We start from the raw sequence: 23,870 nt of genomic DNA on the forward strand, positions 1-23,870 counted from the left end.
GACAATTACGTATTACACAACCGAAGAACAACATTCCATGGGCTTGCTTAAGTTTTATTGCGTAAGTGAATGAAGCAAGACGAGCAATGCTCGACATTGTCCACTATAGGGGGAACTGACAGTATTGCAGGGGTCGCCAACATTTATCAGAGAAAACACTTGGCTCTCTGAGTACCAACACAATGACCAACATTAAAATACATTAGCGTAGTAGGCCTAAGTATTCATCAAAAACAAGGCAGAGGTTTTATTTAGCAATTGTATTTGATATTTTTGGCAACTGTAACATTACACACAGTTTGAACAGTAACACTGTGTTGAAAACTGCACTTTAATCAAGTGGTTCTTTGGCATACCACTAGATGAAGCCCGCGTACCACTCATGGTACATGTACCACAATTTGAGATACATCGTTGTAGTTTGTTTAAAAAGCAGAAATCCACTCAAACAGTGCAGTCATTGTTTTTGTGCTGTTTTGTGGTACTGTCATTAAAAAAAGAGGCATAAAGATCTAAATTGCAGACGCTAAAAACGCCAAGAGACTTTATAAACACACACAATCTACAATGTAAATAGTCATGAAAATAACGAAAACACATTGAAATGAGAAGGTGTGTCCAACAGTATATATATATATATATATACAAAAGTTTGGACACACCTTCTCATTTCAATGTGTTTTTGTTATTTTCATGACTATTTACATTGTAGATTGTCACTGAAGGCATCAAAACTATGACACTTGTGAAGAGAAAACCCCTTCAGGTGACTACATCTTGAAGCTCATCCAGAGAATGCCAAGAGTGTGCAAAACAGTAATGTTTTTATTTTCCAGAGGAATCAGTAAAGTACTATCTATCTATCTATCTATCTATCTATCTATCTATCTATCTATCTATCTATCTATCTATCTATCTATCTATCTATCTATCTATCTATCTATCTATCTATCTATCTATCTATCTATCTATCTATCTATCTATCTATCTATCTATCTATCTATCTAACTAAATGATGCAGCTGAAGTGGCAGCTGGTTGCATCAGCTCTTTGCTCTATTTTAATGTATTTTATGTTCTTTTTGTCTTTGATGTTTTCCTCTTGTTTTAATGTGATTTTGGACCTTACTCTTTGTGGACTTTTGGTATCTGCACTGCAACCACATCATGTTCCCATAGTGGGATAAATAAAGTATATTCTATCCTATCCTTGATTTCAATAGTGTTTCTTACCTTCTTTATCAAAGTGCTGGAATTTTGCAACTTTCTTTGGCCCCACAGTGGGTTATTTTGCAGTTATACTCCATAAGAAACTCTTGTCATGACTTGTCAGGTATGGACTTTGTTTATTTATGTTCCTGTGTTTTGTATTGCTTCCTGTCCAGCCCACTTAGATCTGTTTGCACTTCTTGTTTGTCTCTTTTTGCCACCACTTCTCCAGTCTGTGCGCTGTCTCCCTCACCTGTTGGCAATCAGGACATGCATAGCTTTCCTTGTGCTTTTTGCTTTATTTCTTGTTGTGCTGCATAATTTTCCCTGCGCTTCCTTTGTGGGTATTTTTGTGCACTTCCCTAATGCATCTGGATTTTGTCATTGAATACATTTTTACCTTCACTTTGCTTGCTGTCTCTGCATCCTAGGGTTCCAGACCGACAACAAAACAGACAGTAATAGACTGAGTCAACAAACGAGGGAGATTCTTTGTTCGGGCTTTAAAACTGCCGAAAAAAATATGGCAAATATTTTTGTCCGTAACCAAATGAAAAGCAAAGTGGGGCATACGAAAACCAAGGTAGCACTGTATACGGAAGTAGTTTGCTTTTTCTGAGGATTAAGAAATGAGTCTGTTTCTTACCTACAAACCAGCCATCATCACATTTCTCCATCACTTGTACAATGTCGCCTTCTCTGAGCTCCAACTCATCAGCATTCTGGGGTTTGTAGTTGTACACTGCTTTGTACCTGAAATGACAGGAATGGAAATCACAAACTCACCACAGATTCAACACCTTTCTTAGGTCTAGCTCAAACGTGGCATTACGGTTGTCGTTGCACCACAGCGGAACCGTCAGCATTTGGCACCTGTGCAGGTGGGAGTGAGTTGGGATGAGGATTGGACAGAGCGCCCTAGAAAGAAGAATGAATATCTCCTGTTAGGCACCATGACAAATAAATCAAAAAGCATGGCAAGCCAGCAGGTGTGAGCATGCAGTGAGTTTGACCTGTGAGAGATCATTAAATCTGGAAGTGTTTACTGTTGGCTCTCCTGTGCTTCGTGCAGAAGCTGGTGACTGAGCAGAAGGTGACGCACAGTTGTGATTGGCAGGGGAAGAAGGTTTGGAGGAACCGGGAGACCATCGATTGGCTGTTTCTTTGCACAACGCAGGAGAGCGTGGCTGTGAAGCAGCACCATAAGGTAGAGGTGAAGATGACTTCAGGGGGGAGTGAGTTTGTGTGGGACTGGAAGGGGACAGTGGTGACTGCAGACAAGGCGAGTGGAGCGGACGTCCTGGACTCTGCGGTCCAGGGGACAGAGGAGACAATTGGCCTGGTGAGTAGTCATCCGTGGTGTATTTGGTGCGGGGCATCTTGTTGACCTGCACGTAGCTGGCGGGGAAGATGCCACTCCGGTTGGTCCCTGAGATCCTCCCCTCCAGCCATTTGTCATCCACACATCTGGTTATACTTATTACTTCCCCCTAAGGAACACAATGAAGGAAAGTTAATTATTAAACATTCTTCAGTCATTATGATTCACAGACAAAGTTCACATTATATAAGTTAACACCAATACAATGAAGGCTAAATTACATCCAAATGTTTGGGGGAAAGAAGCACAATTTCATTGTCAATGCAATGAAAAGTCGTGCTCATTTAAACAGTCTCAATATCTTCATTGACACAAGAACCAAAGCAGAATTTGCAGATGTTATGTGAAGAATTAAATCTAATTTCAGATCTGATTTGGCAGACAGATAAATCTAAAAATATGTGTGGCCCTAATTAAAACCATCTAATCCAACAGCAGTCCGGATGAAAGCTGTTGTTAATACAACAAAACAATGAGAAAATAAACTTTTTACAGAGCTCATGTTAAGACATTATGAGGCTTGTGAAACCTTTTTGAAGTTTGTTTTTTTTCTTCAAAAGATCACGAGGCAGTGGTCGCCTCCTGAATGATTTCATTTAATGATGCCTGATGCAGCAGTGATTTACAGCGGTTGTGTCATGAGACATCATCAGGTTTGCCCTAAGAATTTACCCAATTTCACTAAACTGGTCATAATAGTTGTCACGACGGGGTTTTCGCAGCTTACAGCGGGGTTCGTTCTCCCGAAATGTAGGCGGACCACTTCGGAAAATGGCGTGCAGGTTGGAACATGACTTATTCCTCAAAATATCAAAGTATTACAAAAAACAGAAAACGAGCCGACAGAACAACGTGCCTGATCGCACTCGAAGCTAAAGCAAATACTTAGCATAGACTATGGACCAGAAATAACACATGGACAAGGCTACCACTTAGCATTGGCTAGGAGGCAATTAAAACTGACGAAGACAGGTTGCATGAAGCAAATAACGACGCCAGGCCGACTGACTGGCAAAGGCAAGCTTAAATAATGCCTCTGATTAGTGCTCGGGAAGCAGGTGAGCGGGCGAACACTAATCAGAGACAGGTGGAAATAATAAGTAACCATGGTAACTAAAACAAACAAGGGTGCACAAAAACAGGAACAAATGGAGTCCAAAACTAACAGAACATAACAAAACACAATAGTATTATTTAGTTATTACAACTGATGTATCTTTTTTTTATCAATCTAGGCCAGCAATATGTAGTGACAGGCAGTACAAGTAAATGCTCTTCCACGTGATGGCAGAAGGTACATAATTCACTTGTGTAGCCACATGTTGCCATACCTACAACAGCATATTGAGTGGTACTTTGGTTTTTGTACACTATACTTTTCGTATCATTTGTTTTTTTGACAAAAATTGTGTCAAAAAATGTTGTCCTGGTTTTTGTATACTGTCTTGGTTATATAACGGCCAACCCTGCTTTTAACAAACTTGTTAGTTTGCCCGCATGTCACCCGATCGTATCAAATCGCGTGCCCAACAAAGAATCACACATGTTGGTGACTCAGTCTGGGTCATACTTGCCAACCCTCCCGGTTTAACCGGGAGACTCCCAATATTCAGCGCCTCTCCCGATAACCTCCCGGCAGAAATTTTCTCCCGACAAACGCCCGGTATTCAGCAGGAGCTGAAGGCCACGCCCCCTCCAGCTCAATGCGGACCTGAGTGGGGACAGCCTGTTCTCACGTCCGCTTTCCCACAATATAAACAGCTTGCCTGCCCAATGACGTCATAACATCTACGGCTTTTAGAGAGTAGAGTGCACAACCGCGCACACAACAAGGAGACGAAGCAGAAGAACGAGGAAGTTACAGACATGGCGACGCCGTCGACGAGCAAGATGAAGAAATACGCTTGCAAGTTCCAAAACGAATGGAAACAAGAATTTCAGTTCATCCAGGACAGTTCGAAGGGGAAGGGGTATGTTGCCTGTATATTTTGTAGAACAGACTTCTCCATTGAACATGGTGGCCGAAATGATATATTCATTCATGAACGGAGAGCGAAGTACATGGCGGCGGCAGCGCAGCACCGTTCACAGCCCAGTATTATGGGCCGCCTCGCAAAATGTATTATATATATAATAAAATAAATATATATATATATATATATATATAGCTAGAATTCACTGAAAGTCAAGTATTTTATACATTATATATATATATATATATATATATATATATATATATATATATATATATATATATATATATATATGAAATACTTGAGTTGGTGAATTCTAGCTGTAAATATACTCCCCTCTTAACCACGCCCTTAACCACGCCTCCCGCCCCCAACCACGCCCCCCGACCCCCCACCTCCCGGTATCGGAGGTCTCAAGGTTGGCCAGTATGGTCTGGGTGCTATTTTTATTGAGTACTTAGAAATGAAGACAAAAAATGGAGCAAGTAGACACCAAAATGTATCAATTGTAATCATTTTGGTGTCTGCTGGCTCCAATTTTTCATGGTATTTTTTAAATAGATTACATTTTGTCGTAGGTACAAATAAAATACATGTTGCAGGATTTTTTTTTCACTGGGGATATATTTTACTTTATGTATATATTTACTTCTTGCAACATGAACTTTCTTACATCTGGATTATTCCAGCGCACCATGACAGAGCGCACCTTTGTCGGGTTAAAAATAGGTTCTATTGTACAAAATATGCTTCTCTATTGCCCAGCAAAGGTGGTACAGATTATAGTTGGGTGTTGCATGTCCCACAACATAATGAAGCACCACAGTTTGGAGCAGTTTGGCACCATGGAGTGTGTCCATGGTGACAGACAGTAATACACGGAAAATCATCATTTAAATAAAGCTGTCTGTACCATTTTTGCATTTGTTATCACTTACGCATGCAGTCTTAGTAGATCACACGCAACACGCCCGCTAATAGAACACACAATTTTATAGTTTGAACTAGGGCTGCAACAACTAATCGATTAAATCGATTAAAATCGGTTATAAAAATAGTTGGCGATTAATTTAGTCATTGATTCGTTGGATCTATGCTATGCGCATGCGAAGAGGCAAATATTTTTTATTTTAATTGTTTTTTTTTTTATAAACCTTTATTTATAAACTGCAACATGTACAAACAGCTGAGAAACAATAATCAAAATAAGCATGGTGCCAGTATGCTGTTTTTTTCCCAATAAAATACTAGAAAGGATAGAAATTTAGTTTGTCTCTTTTATCCGATTATTAATCGATTAATCGAAGTAATAATTGACAGATTAATCGATTATGAAATTAATCGTTAGTTGCAGCCCTAGTTTGAACACACAATTTAGCGCGTGTTATTTTAGAATCTTAGAAGGTCAGGTCCTTGGTGGGGTCCAAAGTAATGCATTTTTTTTATTATGCACCATTGTGATTATGGGGAAGTGGCCCATTTATCTATTTAATGCTGTAATAAGTTAATAACTCAAACTGTAATAATAAAGTGCTGTATTATCCAGATCCTTACCAATTGCCACTTGTGTTACGACATTTACAGTGCCCTGCAAATGTATTTACCCCCTTGGATATTTCAGTTGTTTATTTCTTTTGTAAATTAAGACATGGTCAATTTCAGGCAAACTGGACAATCATGCATTACGTACTATACATTACCTCTTGCACTATATTAATTTATATTATTATGTGTTGTCAACTTTGTACTTTTTTATGTCATTGCCTGAAATAAATACATAAATGAAATGAAAATGAATGAAAATGTAATGTGGCTTTTTGGACAAGCTCCTTTCATGTAAAAGTGAAAACAAATTTGTGCTAAGAAGTGCTTTTGTATTACAATCACATGACACACATTAACTGTACTCAGGCGATCTCCATTTTACTAACTGTGACATTGCAGGCATCCATGAGCTGAATCTCTGCCAAATTAAGTCAGTCACTATAAAAGGGGGTGAATTTTGATACACTTTTTTTTTTTTACATTCCATATTTTAGGGATGTCCTCATCAACATTTTTGGCCTCCCATCCAATCAGTTTTGCTGGCCTCAGAGCCGATTGGATTTTGTGTACTAATCCGATATCTTGACAATAGATTATAGAACTGAAAATGTTTTAAACAAGTACCGTACTTTTCGAACCGTAGGTTGCACCAGATTATAAGGCGCACTGTCGATGAGCGGGTTTGTTTTCATACAAAAGGCGCACCGGATTTTAAAATGCATTAAAGGGGTCATATTATGATTTTTTTCAACATTTACAACACTTCCTTGTGGTTTACATAACAATTTAATGATGATTATTCGATCAAAATGTTGCATAGATTATGTTTTGCAGACCATCTTCAAGCCGCTTTCTGACCGTCTCTTCATGGTGCGCCGTTTTGTGGGCTGTCTTATTTACGTGCCTCCACTTTGACAGCGTCTTCTCCCCATAATCTTTGTTGTACTGGTAGTTTTTAGTGCCTCTGTAGCGAGTCTACTAGCAGATATAAGTTAGAACTGTACACTACTTTATATAAGAAATGGCAACAGTGGAGGATTAATTCCCACAACAAGAGGATAGAAAAAATGAAGGAGCTTGTTGACTACTACCCAAGGGCTACAATGGCGCGCGAGTGCACATTTTCCGAACTTATGCAGATCCAAAATATACATCAGCAGGTACCAATAGGTAAGAAAAGTTGGTTTTGCATAATATTGAAAAACAAAACGCCAGATAGTACGTCCCCCAATATGTGTCATTTTAGGGTCTTTACACACACATCCATCAAGCAGTGCGGCTTTGTAGCTTACCAAAGTCGCTCTAAAACATTGTGTCAGGTTTTTGAGCGACGTGTGTAATGTTCTATATTCTCAATGAAACATCAAACTTATACCGGTACTTGCTAGCATCATTTAATGAATAGGCTTCAACCCGCAGTCCACATGTATCTCTTATGAGATACATATGTCATATGTATACTCATATGTCACATGCACTTATCATTACACCATGTACCAATTAAAATTGCCTTGAGGTGAGTAAGCACAACCAGAAATAATACGCACAGCAGGCGCACCAAGTTGCATTACATACTATACATTACCTTTTGCACTATATTAATTTATATTATTATGTGTTGTCAACTTTGTACTTTTTTATGTCATTGCCTGAAATAAATAAATACCGTATTTTCCGCATTATAAAGCGCACCTAAAAACCTCCAATTTTCTCAAAAGCTGACAGTGCACCTTATAATCCAGTGCGCTTTATATATGGACCAATATTGAGCCACAACAGGTCTCGCAACTACGGGATGCATAACGTAACTCCAGCCTCTATTGTAGCGTCTATTCTATGCGCCTTATAATGCGGTGCGCCTTATATATGAACAAAGTTTTAAAATAGGCCATTCATTAAAGGTGCGCCTTATAATCCGGTGCGCCTTATAGTGCGGAAAATACGGTAAATGAAAAAAAATTGCAAAAAATGAAAAGTTATAAGGCGCACGTTCGATTTTTGAGAAAATAAAATGATTGTAGTACGAAAAATACAAGAACATATTTTATAAAGCTTATCTTATAAAATTTAGAATGTGCTAGTATTGTTGTAAATCAGATAATGTGTTAAATTTGTGGTACTGAATGTTACACAGAAATGTTTTAACAAAATAAAGTGGCTAGTGCACAATAACTAAACAAACGCAAAAACCTCTATTGGCTCCTATTGAAATCATTTGGGTTTTGCCCTCAAAGTCTTCCTGCATCCAGAGACTTACTCCCTGGGTTTGTAAAAAACAAAAAAACTAACAAAAATAGGATTTTGTATTAATAAAAACAAACAAAAAAGAAAAATAGTGATCAGATTAACTTAATATTATTTATATAGTAATACTATACTACAGTAGGTATCGACATCTGGATCGATCACCGACTTTACACTGAAGCATCTTTTGTGGTCCTGCTTGATGTGTGTGTGTGTGTGTGTGTGTGTGTGTGTGTGTGTGTGTGTGTGTGTGTGTGTGTGTGTGTGTGTGTGTGTGTGTGTGTGTGTGTGTGTGTGTGTGTGCGTGTGTGTGTGTGTGTGTGGCATGCTTAACCACTCCTTCTCTTCTAGTCCTCCAGTGATAATGTTATTTGTAATAAACTTAGTTAATTTTCCGCCATGGTGGGGAGGATTACTATCTTAGAAGCGGCTTCGCACACCCTTCTGGAGTTCATGAAACTTGTGCATGCGTGTAACAAAGAATCCTGAAATGTAATTGTGTCTTTCTTAGCCTGCATCCCTTTTGAAGGAATCTTTCACGTGAGTACAATCTTTAGCCATGTAAACACTGCGACACAGTCACCACAAAGATCAGCTGGGCTTCGACAGCTCATCAGCCAATCGCTGATTAGTTAAAAAAGGCAAATATCTGCCCCGATCATGGGATCAGGACATCTCTATTATATTTCGAATACCACTTTGTAAAATCTATTTTCAATTTGACATGTAAGGAGCTTTCTCTCCACTAAGTTCTTGTCAAAAAAGCTAAATTACATTGATCATGATTTGATTTCTAAAAGCAATAAAAGGCTAAAACATCCAAATGGGTTAAATACTGTAGCTTGGTTGCCAGGCGTGCACCCTCTAATGATCCAAACACTCTCGAGGTGTTGTCTACTTTAATGTAGACATATTCACGACACATGTACTTACTTTCCGAAAAGAAAGTTCAACTGGAAGGTCGGCATTGAAAGTATACAACGCCACTGCTTCGCCATAGTCTAGCACCTGTACATTGGGGGTCTTTATAGGTGTTGGCTTCTCCGACGGCGGAAGAACCTGGAAAGAGAAAGGCGCCCAACAATCACAACAGAACGAGCAATAAGACTCAGAGTTGTGGCTTTCACCTCCACATAGGTGGTGGGGAAGATGCCCGCTCTGCCGTGATGTTCTCCTTCAAACCAATTGGCGTCGACTTGTCTGTGAATGTAAACAATGTCGCCTCTATGCAGTGTGAGCTCCCTGTGTGACAAATAAACACAAGTGGAATCCCATTAGGTCACACAACCCATTTACTGCTATCTAAAACTGTCACCTACCAGTTTGTGTGCTTTGTTATTAAATCCGATTACTTACTTTTGTGACTGAGCCTGGAAATTAAATTTGGCCCGTGCTGCTTTCATCTGAAAAACAAATGACAAAAGCTCAGATATGAATACAATATGATATAACTAGTGACGTCCGATAATATCGGACTGCCGATATTATCGGCCGATAAATGCTTTAAAATGTAATATCGGAAATTATCGGTATCGGTTTCAAAATTATCGGTATCGGTTTCAAAAAGTAAAATTCATGACTTTTAAAAACGCCGCTGTGTACACGGACGTAGGGAGAAGTACAGAGCGACAATAAGCCTTAAAGGCACTGCCTTTGCGTGCCGGCCCAATCACATAATATCTACGGCGTTTCACACACACAAGAGAATGCAATCATACTTGGTAAACAGCCATACACACTGAGGGTGACGTATAAACAACTTTAACACTGTTACAAATATGTGCCACACTGTGAACCCACACCAAACAAGAATGACAAACACATTTCGGGAGAACATCCGCACCGTAACACAACATAAACACAACAGAACAAATACCCAGGACCCCTTGCAGCACTAACTCTTCCGGGACGCTACAATCAACCTCCTCATGCTCTCTCAGGGAGAGCATGTCCCAAATTCCAAGCTACTGTTTTGAGGCATGTTAAAAAAATTAATGCACTTTGTGACTTCAATAATAAATATGGCAGTGCCATGTTGGCATTTTTTTCCATAACTTGAGTTGATTTATTTTGGAAAACCTTGTTACATTGTTTAATGCATCCAGCGGGGCATCACAACAAAATTAGGCATAATAATGTGTTAATTCCACGACGGTATATATCGGTATCGGTTGATATCGGAATCGGTAATTAAGAGTTGGACAATATCGGAATATCGGATACCGGCAAAAAAGCCATTATCGGACATCTCTAGATATAACTTAATGTAATAATGATAAAAATGCACCTTCTTCTCTTCTTTCTTAGGCGAACGCTCCATTGTATCATTTGCAGCAGAAAGTCGATCTTCTGTGGAGCAAAATGATCATACAGCAGGATTAGTGCAGCTTCTTTTATTCCTGTTTTGCATTGTCATGAAAAAGTAAGCTGCATCATGAACATACTGAAACTATGGGATTAGGCTGCTCTCTTATATCTAAAACAGGAAAACAAAAGGATACAGCTAATCTCAAACAAGGCTCTACTTCCTCTTTTGCTAGGTTTCTACCACACCCATATACTGTTCAGCAACTCTTTTTCTTTTTTTTTTTTTAAAGTGAAACTCTCTGAAAAGTCTGAGCAGCAGACAAAAGAGGCAATGAAAGAGTATCATGACAATTAGGGTGGTTCAGTAAAAGTGTACAGGCTTGTAGTTATAGAACCACATTTGTTTTAAATAGCAAGACCTTGATGGACAAGCATCAAAAAACATTACATGAGAGAAGAACATTGTTTACCAAATGTACGAGTGAAGGCTGGTGAGGGGCCAACAGAGTGATGGATGGGTTGCTTTGGTGCTGATGAGTTGCTGAAATACAAATAATAGACAGTAGATATTAATTTACAGCACTTTTGTGTGCACTATAGACCATGAAAATTAGTCAGCAAACAATTTTTTAGTTGACATGTCGTTTTAATGTTGACCGCCTATTTATTTATTTGCCTAATTCATAGGGGTGCTAGAAAAAATTGTTCACATTTTACGATCATGACTCGATTAGAATTGATTGTATAGGCGATCTCTGCACGTACATGTCTTATGCAGGGCCCCGGGGTAAACTGGGACCTAAGCAGAATTAGGATTTGAGACTCGCCCCATCACAAAAAAAATTCTCACTTTTTTTATTTATGTAAAACCATTTTTACTTTTTTAATCAAACATGAATCTGATTTGCGTCATGTTTTGTACTAAAAGGAAATTCATGGGACATTTTTTAGCGCAAAGTAAACATTTTATCCTCAATAAAACATGAATTTAAACCTTCCTAAATCAACCACTAACCCAATATGTCCAATGCTGTGCACCACAGTTACAGTGACATGCAACTTGCAGTGAGATGTGCTATGACGTTTATATTTGGAAAAAAACAGCTTTTAGTAATCCTCGCCTTCAAGATATATATTTTCACAGTATAGAGGGGCGGGGACAAAGAGGGGTTAATTTGCATCACCATAGAAACACTAATTTACTGCTCTTTCATGTTATCATTCTCCTACCTGCGTTGTTTTGAAACATGCAGCAGACAACTAAAACATGTACCACTTTTTCTGGGCATTTTAGAAGCAGTCCAACAGTGCCTCTGGGACACGCTGGCACTATCGGTAGGTTGGAGTTCAAATCCCAGCCGAGTCATACCAAAGACTATAAAAATGGGACCCATAACCTCCCTGCTTGGCACTCAGCAACAAAGGGTTGGAGTTGGGGGTTAAATCACCAAAATGATTCCCGGGCGCGGCGCCGCTGCTGCCCACTGCTCCCCAAGGGGATGGGACAAATGCAGAGGACAAATTTCACCACATCTAGTGTGTGTGTGACAATCATTGGTACTTTAATCTTTAATTGCGAGTGTGCACTTGAATGTTCGAGACGCAAGGAAATTAGACTTTGACAAACTTTATTGATCATCAAGGGAAATTGTTGTATTTTACCAGAAGTTTTTCATGAATACAAAAAAACTAACATTATATAACATTTTTAAAAAACGCCGGCAGACACCAAAACACATTAATTGAATTTGTTTTAATAAGTCCATTAAGTCATCCAGCATCTTTAAAATTAGAAAATGATATTGCTGAATAGACAAAATGTTTAATACTTTTATTTATGACAATTAATATATGTTGACAAGCATCTGTAGGACGGAGCTGAAGCACAATCGTCTCCTTCTTCACAGCTGTTTCGGCGCAATTGCCAGTTTGCACGCACATTCTACACGTGCTATCTAAAGACCCAAAACACTGCCCGCAGTACAGTTTTAGTCTTGATAAGTCACACTGCGTGTGCAAAATATATGGTTAAATTTTCTCCTCCCAGTGTTGTGGCCGTTCTGATAATCAGCATATATATTGCATTTTAACAATGACAGACACACTAAATGGATTGCGCTCCTTTTTTTGTTCATTGAAGAGACGCAATCCTCGGCGCACAAGGTCATTAGATCAGCTTTGCGTGTACTTTTAAGTTTAATAAACCTTTCGTATACTAGGCCCTATAGTCGTTTGCCCTTTTGGAATGCTACTTTAAAGGTGATGTTTGATGGATAAAGTATTTTTTAAACGGCTCTGCACAAACAAGTCCCATCTGCTTCGTGTTTGCAGCTGCAGCTCACAGTTAAACAAGTCAGTGTGACAGCATGCAGTAAAAACAGAGCACTTTTTGTCACTTTATCTTGTAATTCCACACATCCTCAGCAACAGCTTCTTTAAATAATGCCCCTCAACACACCAAGCCCTTAAAAGGTCAATTCCCTGTGAACCCGACTCAGCAAACAACAGCCAGAATCTTCCAAGAATGCGTTACACGGACGGTAAGAAATGTGGAATGCTGTCTCAAGTAATAAATACTGTGCTTAAACTTTTTAAAGTTCAACTTTTAAATATCTAACAGTAAAGTGGCAATGGAAAAACTTTGCATTACATGGTTGTGGTGTAATCCTGGTGTTTTTCTTCGTTTGCTACTTTACAGTCCATCCAGAAAGTATTTCACAGCGCTTCACTTTTTCCACATTTTATTATGTTACAGCTTTATTCCAAAAGGGAATTAATTCATTTTTGTCCTTGGAATTCTACACACGATACCCTATAATGGCAATGTGAAAAGTTTTTTTGTTTTTTTTTAACTTTTGCAAATTTATTACAAATAAAAAACTAAAAATCACATGTACAGAAGTATTCATAACCTTTGATCAATACTTTGTTGATGCATCTTTGGGAGAACAAAATGTGGAAAAAGAGAAGCGCTCTGAATAGTTTACGGATCCACTGTGGTTCACATGCATAATCGATAAGAACAAATACAAATATTTTATAAGCTTCATCCAAGTAAATGCTTTACCTTCATAAAAAGGTTGAAAGAAAATATAAATAACATCTCATACAGTAGCAAATATTTTTTTTTGTTTAACATTTAATAAGAATCTTTAAATTTAAGAAAGTTAATTGGGTTCTGCGAAAAGCAATGATATGTTGAACCCCTTAAGTGTTGTCATGTGGTCACAGACCTGTATTTTGTGGTTCCTGTCTTTGCAGCGGTAGCGGTGTCCCTGGTCCTGGCCTCCTGAAAACAGAGAGAACTGTTATCAAACGTTTGCACCCTGCAGCCTCCACTGTCTCCCAGTTTGCAGGAATTCTCTCTCTCTTAACAAGAAAGTGGTGGTGCTGACCACTCCCAGAGGAGTTGGACATCCTCCTGCGCTCATTGGTCCACAAACAAGCATACTCATGATCTGATCACTCTTTTGTGAATTTAGGGTAGGTTCAACAACAGGAAGTGCAAGGGCTCAGCACATTGGCAGGATCATATCCAAATAATGTGGATACAGGTGCTTTAGGTAAGGCTTTTAAAGTGTGGCAGGCATGGTAGATGTGTGAGGGTTTGCAGGCAGATGATTGAACACATGAATCAACATGCAAGGCAGGCAGGTGATTCTGTAGCCTTCATCGGGTTCAGACCACACAGCAAACACAGTCAAAGGTATAGCAAGCAGTGAGGGGTTCATAAAGTCTTGACTGGAAGGGGTGGCTGTGATCTGGGGGGCAACTGAGAGAGTGAAAGGTTCGAGGTTCAGGGGAGTGGGGGGCGGGGGGGCTCAGTACCTCACCCCAGCCTTGACGCTGCGGCCGCTTCTTCTGGGAAAGTCTCGTCTCCAGGCCTTGGATATCCGAGTCCAACTCGGCCTCAAACCGACTCAGCTCTGAGACCAGACTGGCCTGAGCCCGGGTGATGACGTCAGTTTAGAATGGCAAAATTAAGAAGGAAGAAACTCATCCAGTCTCCCGGATTTTGACATTCTGAACAAGGAGTGAAGAAGGGCCATCGACATTGCTCACCTCAACAGATGGGGACTTCTCGGGCTGTGTTTGTGGGGACACCGGGTTCTATGAAGACAAAAATACTCAATTAATCCAAAGTGTGTTTGTGACATAATGCACTAAAACATATTGATTAGTGTTTAGGATGCTTTTAACAATCCGGTCCACAACCACTGGGGGGGGGGGGGGGGGGGCTGGGGGGGGGGGGGGGGGCTGGGGGGGGGGGGCAAACAATCAGATCACATGCAAGTCTGTTTAAATGTGCTCTGTTTATACTTTCAATGACATTTGGAACCTTGGAGGCTTCCATTTAGGCCAACACAGATAGACAGGCAACATTCACACTCTCGGGCCAATTTAGTATTGCCAATCAACCTATCCCCAGGTGCATGTCTTTGGAGGTGGGAGAAAGCCGGAGTACCCGGAGGGAACCCACGCAGTCACGGGGGAACATGCAAACTCCACACAGAAAGAGCTCGAGCCTGTGGATCGAACCCAGGATCTTTTTGTTGCGAGGCAACATCACTAACCGCTGCACCTCCATTTGATTAGTAACTTGTAAAATTCAACCAGAGTAATATTAAGGACTGAAATGGGGCCACAAACTAAATCTTGTTTAGAGCCACAAAAAGCCTGTCTCTCACCACAGAAGTTTGCACACTGTAGTTTCAGGACAAGTTAAAACCCGACGCCTACAACCTTGTTTTATTATAGTATTCAAAAGATAGCCATGCTTTTACAGATCGATACCGTTCACATGTGAATCTATGAATTCCTGGTAACTAGGAATCGATACCACAATCATACCAGTACTCAATAGTACCAATTTTCTGGACGTTTGGGTATGCAAATGTGTTATTAAATGTAGTTTTTTTTAAATTATATACATATATATATTTTTTTTTAAAACATTTTACACTGAGCTGTGATGCCAGTATTTAGGTTGTTGTCCTACACTTCTGTGTCTCATTTGCAAGTACTGTACTGTACTGTATTACAGTAAACTTTGCATGCAGTAGCAATTCAAAGATGTTAGATGGCAGTAGTGTAAAAACTACAATGTCTTAACCGGGAAGTAGTCTTTGCCATTAGGCTTAATGTGCCATTTTTTTCTTTTGTTGAGTCGTACAAAGTGTTTAAACTGTAAGTATTGTACTTATTACAAACTACCTGAGGATTCAAACGTGTATCTTTGTTGGAAGTTTTAATTACCAAATTTGGAGGTGTTTAAATCGCCATAAATCACAAACGCTAATTGGTAGCATGTCTATGGCAAATCCAATGTAAATACCATCGAGGTAGTGTATTTCGAAAAGTGGAGACTGACTGTACTTTTCAGCGTCTGTTCTTGCTTTGTTGGTGCGGAAAATTGTAACATTACCTAGACGCAGTCTGGCTGATTCCGTTATGAGTGCTTAAAGGCTTGTTTCCCTGGCCAAGTGCTTGAGTCTGCAACCAGATGTGACGTCACATGCAACAAAGGTATGGAAATACAGCACCGTTTGATTTTACGTGACTCGGTACCCGGTAATACTGATTGACTTCAGTCGGGACCTGTAAAAATATCAAAGTAGCCAACTTCATATATGTTTAACAAAAATTAGTTGGACCATTATTTTAGGATTTAGTTATCTTGTCAGACCATGTGTCTTCAAGTTCACTGCTGTAAAATAACAACTAAATTACATCATGTACTTACAACTAAATTACATCATGTACTTTTTTAAAATTATTTTTATGCCAATATAATTCCTGGTGGTGTAATGGTACACACTCCAGCCTTTCAAAGCAGAGGACATACAGTAGGCTTGATTCCTATGGCCATGGTTTCGTCAAGAAGGCCATCCCGCATAAAAACTTGCTGGAACGCCAGAAAAAAATGATACGCTAATATTATAATAATAAAATAATGTCTGGTTCTATGGCATCACAACCCTGTTTTGATAGTGTAGTAAAGTCATATTAAAAGGCCAAATTGTAATACCGGTATTAGAACATGTGATTTGTGTTAATTTGCTATATTGAAATCAAAAAGTGTTAACATGATTCCTCAAAACATATTATTTTGTCCAAATTTAACAAGAAAGTCGTATCCACTGTTTTCTGTTCCCACTTTTAAGAGTAAAAAGAAATTGTAATTTTTTTGTGAAAAGTTGTTGTGTAGGTCTTCCTCATCAGATGGGACTCATCCTCACGCTATTCACACACCAGCATCCACACCATAATGTCCATGTGGAGCACCTGACACACTCAGAGCTCAGTTTGTCTTCATGCTCAGGGGCCACTCTATGTTGTCAAGAGGTAAAGGCCTGCTGTTCCACAAAAGGTTAACACCATAATACAGATCACAAGACACCTCAGCTTCAGTGGAGGGGGTGGAGACAAAGATTCTATTTGCTCATGATTACAAACACAAGGCTTTTTCTGCACCAAATTTGGAACAGTGTGTAAACAACACACTCTCCTTGTACACAAGACAATCTAGCAACACTCAGTAAACACCAAGGTAAATGCAAAGATCATATATGATAGCAGGAGCATCTAGGTGTTTCTTTTAAATACAGCTTATAGATAAACGGTAGTTGTCTTATTAAAACTGTTAGGATAAAGAAGGTTAAAGCAATAACAACGCATACTGGGATTTTAGAAGTCTTACCTGCTTGAGGCCTACAGAGGAGACCTCTTTTCCGGGCTCGAAGTCGAATATGCTCTTAGGTTTACGTTGCTGCTTTCCTGGGTCTGACAGCTCGCTGACATCCTGGCTCCTGAAACATAACACCCCAGTGAACACACACACACACACACACACACACACACACACACACACCATGGGCAGCAACTTAATCATTGCCTTATTGTAAGCGCTTGTAACAACAAATCCCAACATGTCCGTCCCACATGTTCCCCCCTGCTACTCCTGGTACAGATTTGTGTTTAAGTGGCTGTCTAATAGCTTTATAGCCAAATAATGCATGCAAATATGCACCTTCGATGCCATGAGTTGTATAGGAATAACAATAGGAGGTCATCTCTCGATGTCACATAACCATGACCACATCTTTACTTTTTTGCAGATATATTGTCAAATACCTTAAAACTAATAATTGTTTGGTCACAGAAGAAGAAACAGGAACGTATAGATATAGAATTTTTTTAGCTACAAAATGCAATTCACATTGTCTCAACACTGGAAATGTGATGCACATAATGTTCATGATAGAGCCGCACTATTTGTTATTTTTCTCTCTAAAATTGTGATTGCCATTCGATTTGTGATTTTTATGTTTATACATATTAATGCAAAAAACTGTGAAAGTAAAGACTGAAGGAAGACATGTTACTTTTAGACCAGTGGTTCTTAACCTGGGTTCGATCGAACCCTAGGGGTTCAGTGAGTCGGCCTCAGGGGTTTGGCGGAGGTCAAAACACACCCGACTCATCGTGAAAATACAAACTTCTCCCTATCGGCTGATTTGCAGGTGTGTAATTTGTTGTGAGTTTATGCACTGTGTTGGTTTTGTTGTTTGAACAAGGTGATGTTCATGCACGGTTCATTTTGTGCACCAGTAAAAAAAACATGTTAACACTTTAGTATGGGGAACATATTCACTATTAATTAGTTGCTTATTAACATGCAAATTAGTAACATATTGGCTCTTAACTAGTCATTATTAAGTACTCTTTGTTACTTAGAATATGTTCCCCATACTAAAGTGTTACCAAAAACATATAACTTTGTCTTGAATTTGAAAAAAAAAAAAACATTTTATTTTTCACTAAAGAAGGGTTTGGTGAATGCGCATATGAAACTGGTGGGGTTCGGTACCTCCAACAAGGTTAAGAACCACTGCCCTAGACTGTCAATCACCATACAGTATTTTTGTCATTTACTTTCAAATATATTTGGCTTTATGCAGACCGACTCAGAGCTTTTTGTCTTCAACTGAAGAAATAAAAATAGACAGTGTTTATAATGTAATGTAATCATATTATATAATAAGAATGCAAGACACAATTTAACATTTTATTTTTCATTACTGTACTATAATTGGAAGGTAAAAAACTTCTAGTTATCCTAAATAAGAAAACATAGAATAAAATGGACTCATTTCTGAAATGTAACTAGAATAAATATTTAAAACATTTTTTTCCCAGTTAGAAAAACTAGGTTGGGTTGTCCTTTTTTTTTTTTTTTTTTTTTTTTTGTTTCCATCATTTTCGTTCATTCATCCGTGTTGATGGGCTCATATTGCCCATTCGGGATGAAGCTGAAATATTACCATAATGGGACATTTAGCTTTGTTGTCATATGTTTTTTCTTAATTTTTGTTACTTTGCAGAACTTCTCACCAGCGAGTCGTGAGCAGCAAGGCTCTCTGTCCGTGCTTCCTGTGTGTGTTAACTTCTACTAGCAAGTAGGGAGGTGTATAAGCCAGCGGTCCAGCTCTCCGCCCACCGAAACAAAGATTGTGAATGACTGAAAAGAGGGCACACTGCCTTTAGTTAATTCTACTGTTAAATAAACGTAGTGCACGTAGTGAGACCTTTTTCTCCCTGTTTGCAGTGAGAGACTAAGAAAATAAACAGACATAGAAATGTATTGATGCCGGCAAAGTATTTCGACTTCATTTTCATTTATTGTTCGATTAATGGACTTATTGACTATCTGCTCAGTCCACCACCATTCCTACGGTTTGGTTATTGCACTAATTAAAAGCTCAATATTGATTTGATGTGGATTACTCGTGCAGCCCTAGCTCATATGCTGAGCTGCGTGTTACATTGGGAGTCAGCTCACCAGTCTGGCAAGGCTCCATGTGGCGTTAGCTTGAAGAGGTGCTTGTCCGCGTCTTCATCCTCTGTGTTAGCAGACAGGCCTGTAGGTCAATATGATAGTTAGGGTGGGATTAAAAACAACAATGTTAACTGGGGTGGAAAGTAGGGATTGGCATAATAATCGACTAATCCACAGAAGGCCTACGTAGCCTCAATGTGGCTGTACTTTGCTTCACGAAAAACTGATTTTCAGGAGCACATTTAGTAGAGTTTTCGGCACACCCAGAACTCTGTCACTTGACTTACTGTAGGAAGTAAAGTATTTAACAAATATTTAGTTTCAAACAAAACGGAATTTAGCTTTGCTCGTTTGAAAAATATGGCCAACTAAAAAACAGGCGCCATGACAGCTACCAAGGACGTGTGCGGCTGTGCCCAGATGTCATTTTGACGTGAGTTTTTCTGACGAAATAAACCAAAATAATACATCTATATATAGTTCTAAACATACTCCAGCTCATAAACTTACAATAAAATGTGCTTTTATTTAGTGAAAGTATAATTTTGCGACCGGATTTGAGTACTTTGCCGCTACATTTCTGCAGTGTTTAGTGACCAGCAGGCACCCTAACAGGCACACGACCATACTTGCCAACCCTCCCGATTTTCCCGGGAGACTCCCGAATTTCAGTGCCCCTCCCGAAAATCTCCCGGGGCAACCATTCTCCCGAATTTCTCCCGATTTCCACCCGGACAACAATATTGGGGGCGTGCCTTAAAGGCAATGACTTTAGCGTCCTCTCTCACCTGAAACCTTCACCCCTTATCAGCAGCATGCTGTCCAGGCGTCCGCTTTTCCTCCATATAAACAGCGTGCCGGCCCAGTCACATAATAATGCAGCGTTGGACGGGTTTAACAATGGTCCCAAGAAATGCTGACACGTTGTATGATCTTTTGACTGGCTTAATGATAACGTTAATTTCAAGCACACACACACACACACGTAAGTAAATGCAAGGCATACTTGATCAACAGCCATACATGTCACACTGACGGTGAGCGTATAAACAACTTTAACACTGTTACAAATATGCGCCACACTGTGAACCCACACCAAACAAGAATGACAAACACATTTCGGGAGAACATCTGCACCGTAACACAACATAAACACAACAGTACAAATACCCAGAGTCCTTTGCAGCACTAACTCTTCCGGGACGCTACAATAACATCTACGGCTTTTGGAGCTCAGTGCACAACTGCACACACAACAAGAAGGCATGTCGACGACGAGTAAGAAGAAGAAATACACTTGCAAGTTCTAAAATGATTAGAAAAAAGACAGCCTCCCCCCCCAACCCCGTCCCTCCATCTCCCGAATTCGGAGGTCTCAAGGTCGGCAAGTATGCACACGGTGCAATAAAAGTGGAAAAAAATACACAGAACAACCAAAAAAATTACTTATTACCATCAATTCGCCAAAATCTTCATTACCGGTAGCTTTTGACCAACAATCACAGAGAAATTTTGACTTTTGTGTGAAGTATGTTAACTGTGGTGGCTGCCTCCGATGTATTTGTAATCACTGTATGTATCACTCATTATGTATTATTCAAACTGAGCTGTCTTTTTTGTAACATAGTAAGTGAATAAATGCACTTTTGTAGTAATTTCTCCATATTTCTGCACAATAACTCAGATATGGTAACACTGGCAAACAGTAGAGAATATGGAGGGATTTTTTGTCCAGAACATCTTTTGCTTTATTTATTATTGACATATTTCTTGCCACCTTATGTTGTATTTTTTTTTTTAGATTTCCAGTTAATTTTCTCATCTATTACAATGCCCAAAATGTCCGCCTATTTGTATTTGTGTTTGACTTTCTCTTATGCTGCTACCAAATTGCCTTATTTTAGTTTTCCTGAGATTCGAAGTTAGTCTGCTTCTGTCAAACCATTTCTTTAATTTGTTCATTTCTTCTGTTATTATTTGCATTAGCTTCTGTGTGTTCTCTCCTGAACACAAAACGTAGACGTTGTGTCGTGTTTACGTGGCACAAGGCGCTGTAATCGATGGCTCTCCAGTGTTGAAGGCAAACCTTCACTTCCCGTATTTGTCTTATTTCCGGGTTGTGGAAAGATTTTACATCGCTTTCCTCAATTCTCGCAGATGGAGCAGCCCTATGCTGCACAACAGGGCATTTTTACACGTTGAAAAGCTGACAAGGAAGCGCCTCTGACACATTTTATTTATTTTTTGGAAAAAGAAAGATGGTGTTTTCCAGGTATCATCCACAATTCTTATGTGAAACAAGAACACACACATCTTTCCCTTTTCTGTGCATTCTAAAGAGTGAATAACTGCTAGTAAGAGGCCGCTAACAATGCAGGTAATGGAGATACGATCTATTCCGCCTATAAATCCTTCTAAAAATGCATCCAAAAATCTCCAACACCGTTTTATATACATGCTGTAAGTATGTATGTAATGTAGTAACAGGCAGATTAATGATAACATGTAATATTTACTGTATTTTGGTCATTTTAAGCACTAAGCAACTTCTTTCCTGGGCGCATTGATTTCACAAAAAGCATAGCAATGGTAATGTTCGTTAATATGTGCTCTGTGAAACAACAACTTATAGATCACTTTATGCGTTTGCTCCAACTAATGTCAGTCTTCAAGAGAGCCTTGGAGCGTTATCATGTAGCACTATTGCTAAACATTTCAAATAAGAACATAAAACAGTGACTTACAATGTGTGCCCTCACTGGGAGGCCAACTGTGAATCTTTCAGCACTTTTGAGCTCCTAAATACATTAAATTTTTTTGCCCAGGCCCTCCTAGACCACCTGGGGCATGAGCCCTGGGGGAGAAGCTCAGGGGCGATGCTGGGTACGAACTGGGGCGGTACCGATGGAGGAGAACTAGGGCAGACGGGTTGTCTTGGTCTCGCTTCAGATCGGTCTTGCCGGCGGGTGCGATAGTAGATAACGTAGCCCTGTTGTCACATAAGTGCCTTTTGACCAATCATTAAGAAGATCGCCTGGAACTAAGTTGGCCATACTCTCTTAATACACGATTCTGGTTTGTAGTCTAAAGCAGTGTTTCACAACTTTTATTTAGCCATGGCACATATTTTACATTATACAAGCACCAGGCATGCAATGACTTATTCACATGTATGAATGGCAGCAGGTGAACCCGTTATTTACAGACCTCCTGACAGTAGAAAAACATTCTATTGTTGTCCCTGTCGCATAGCCAGATGAACGGAACAAAGTACATTACTTAAAAGTAAATAAATAATAATTTTTGGACCGATTAAAATTAGAGATGTCCGATAATGGCTTTTTTGCCAATATCCAATATTCCGATATTGTCCAACTCTTAATTACCGATTCCGATATCAACCGATACCGATATACACAGTCGTGGAATTAACACATTATTTTGCCTAATTTTGTTGTGATGCCCCGCTGGATGCATTAAACAATGTAACAAGGTTTTCCAAAATAAATCAACTCAAGTTATGGAAAAAAATGCCAACATGGCACTGCCATATTTATTATTGAAGTCACAAAGTGCATTATTTTTTTTAACATGCCTCAAAACAGCAGCTTGGAATTTGGGACATGCTCTCCCTGAGAGAGCATGAGGAGGTTGAGGTGGGCGGGGTTGGAGGGGCGGGGTTGAAGTGGAGGGGTAGGGGGTAGCGGGCGGTGTATATTGCAGCTTCCTGGAAGAGTTAGTGCTGCAAGGGGTTCTGGGCATTTGTTCTGTTGTGTTTATGTTGTGTTACGGTGCGGATGTTCTCCCGAAATGTGTTTGTCATTCTTGTTTGGTGTGGGTTCACAGTGTGACGCATATTTGTAACAGTGGTTAAAGTTGTTTATACGGCCAACCTCAGTGTGACCTGTATGGCTGTTGACCAAGTATGACTTGCATTCACTTGTGTGTGTGAAAAGCCGCAGATATTATGCGACTGGGCCGGCACGCAAAGGAAGTGCCTTTAAGGTTAATTGGCGCTCAGTACCTCTCCCTACGTCCGTGTACACAGCGGCGTTTTAAAAAGTCATCAATTTTACTTTTTGAAACCGATACCGATAATTTCGAAACAGATACCGATAATTTCCGATATTACAGTTTAAAGCATTTATCGGCCGATAATATCGGCAGTCCGATATTATCGGACATCCCTAATTAAAATAAATTAGATACTTTCTAGAGGTACACCTGATGACTTCTGATGACACACTAATGTTGACACACAGTGGTTGGGAATCAATGCTCAAGAGAAATACACCTTGATATCAGTTATTGAAAATTAAGCCATGTGTAGTCAGACAAAGACTCTCCCATCTTGTTAAAGAAATAAGTTAATT

The 23,870-nt window shown here is 39.4% G+C and overlaps 1 protein-coding gene across 6 annotated transcripts in view; it reads right to left on the reverse strand.

The window, feature by feature from the left end:
* sorbs3 (sorbin and SH3 domain containing 3) overlaps positions 1–23,870 on the reverse strand; it is a 69,016-nt gene that overhangs the window by 1,044 nt on the left and 44,102 nt on the right. For 3 of the 6 annotated variants that reach the window (XM_062051431.1, XM_062051427.1, XM_062051428.1), the window contains 13 exons: positions 19,501–19,579; positions 17,359–17,467; positions 14,721–14,768; positions 14,487–14,600; positions 13,892–13,947; positions 11,129–11,199; positions 10,639–10,700; positions 9,708–9,754; positions 9,479–9,593; positions 9,285–9,410; positions 2,222–2,698; positions 2,041–2,126; positions 1,855–1,961 (listed from right to left, as the gene is read on the reverse strand). In XM_062051431.1, coding sequence (XP_061907415.1) covers positions 1,855–1,961; positions 2,041–2,126; positions 2,222–2,698; positions 9,285–9,410; positions 9,479–9,593; positions 9,708–9,754; positions 10,639–10,700; positions 11,129–11,199; positions 13,892–13,947; positions 14,487–14,600; positions 14,721–14,768; positions 17,359–17,467; positions 19,501–19,579 — 1,497 coding nt within the window. The remainder of the gene's footprint in view (positions 1–1,854; positions 1,962–2,040; positions 2,127–2,221; positions 2,699–9,284; positions 9,411–9,478; positions 9,594–9,707; positions 9,755–10,638; positions 10,701–11,128; positions 11,200–13,891; positions 13,948–14,486; positions 14,601–14,720; positions 14,769–17,358; positions 17,468–19,500; positions 19,580–23,870) is intronic. The other 3 variants (XM_062051433.1, XM_062051429.1, XM_062051432.1) reach the window with 3 other exon arrangements.

Source organism: Entelurus aequoreus, linkage group LG06 (genome assembly GCF_033978785.1).
Source record: "Entelurus aequoreus isolate RoL-2023_Sb linkage group LG06, RoL_Eaeq_v1.1, whole genome shotgun sequence".
In the NCBI taxonomy this organism is placed as follows: domain Eukaryota; kingdom Metazoa; phylum Chordata; class Actinopteri; order Syngnathiformes; family Syngnathidae; genus Entelurus; species Entelurus aequoreus.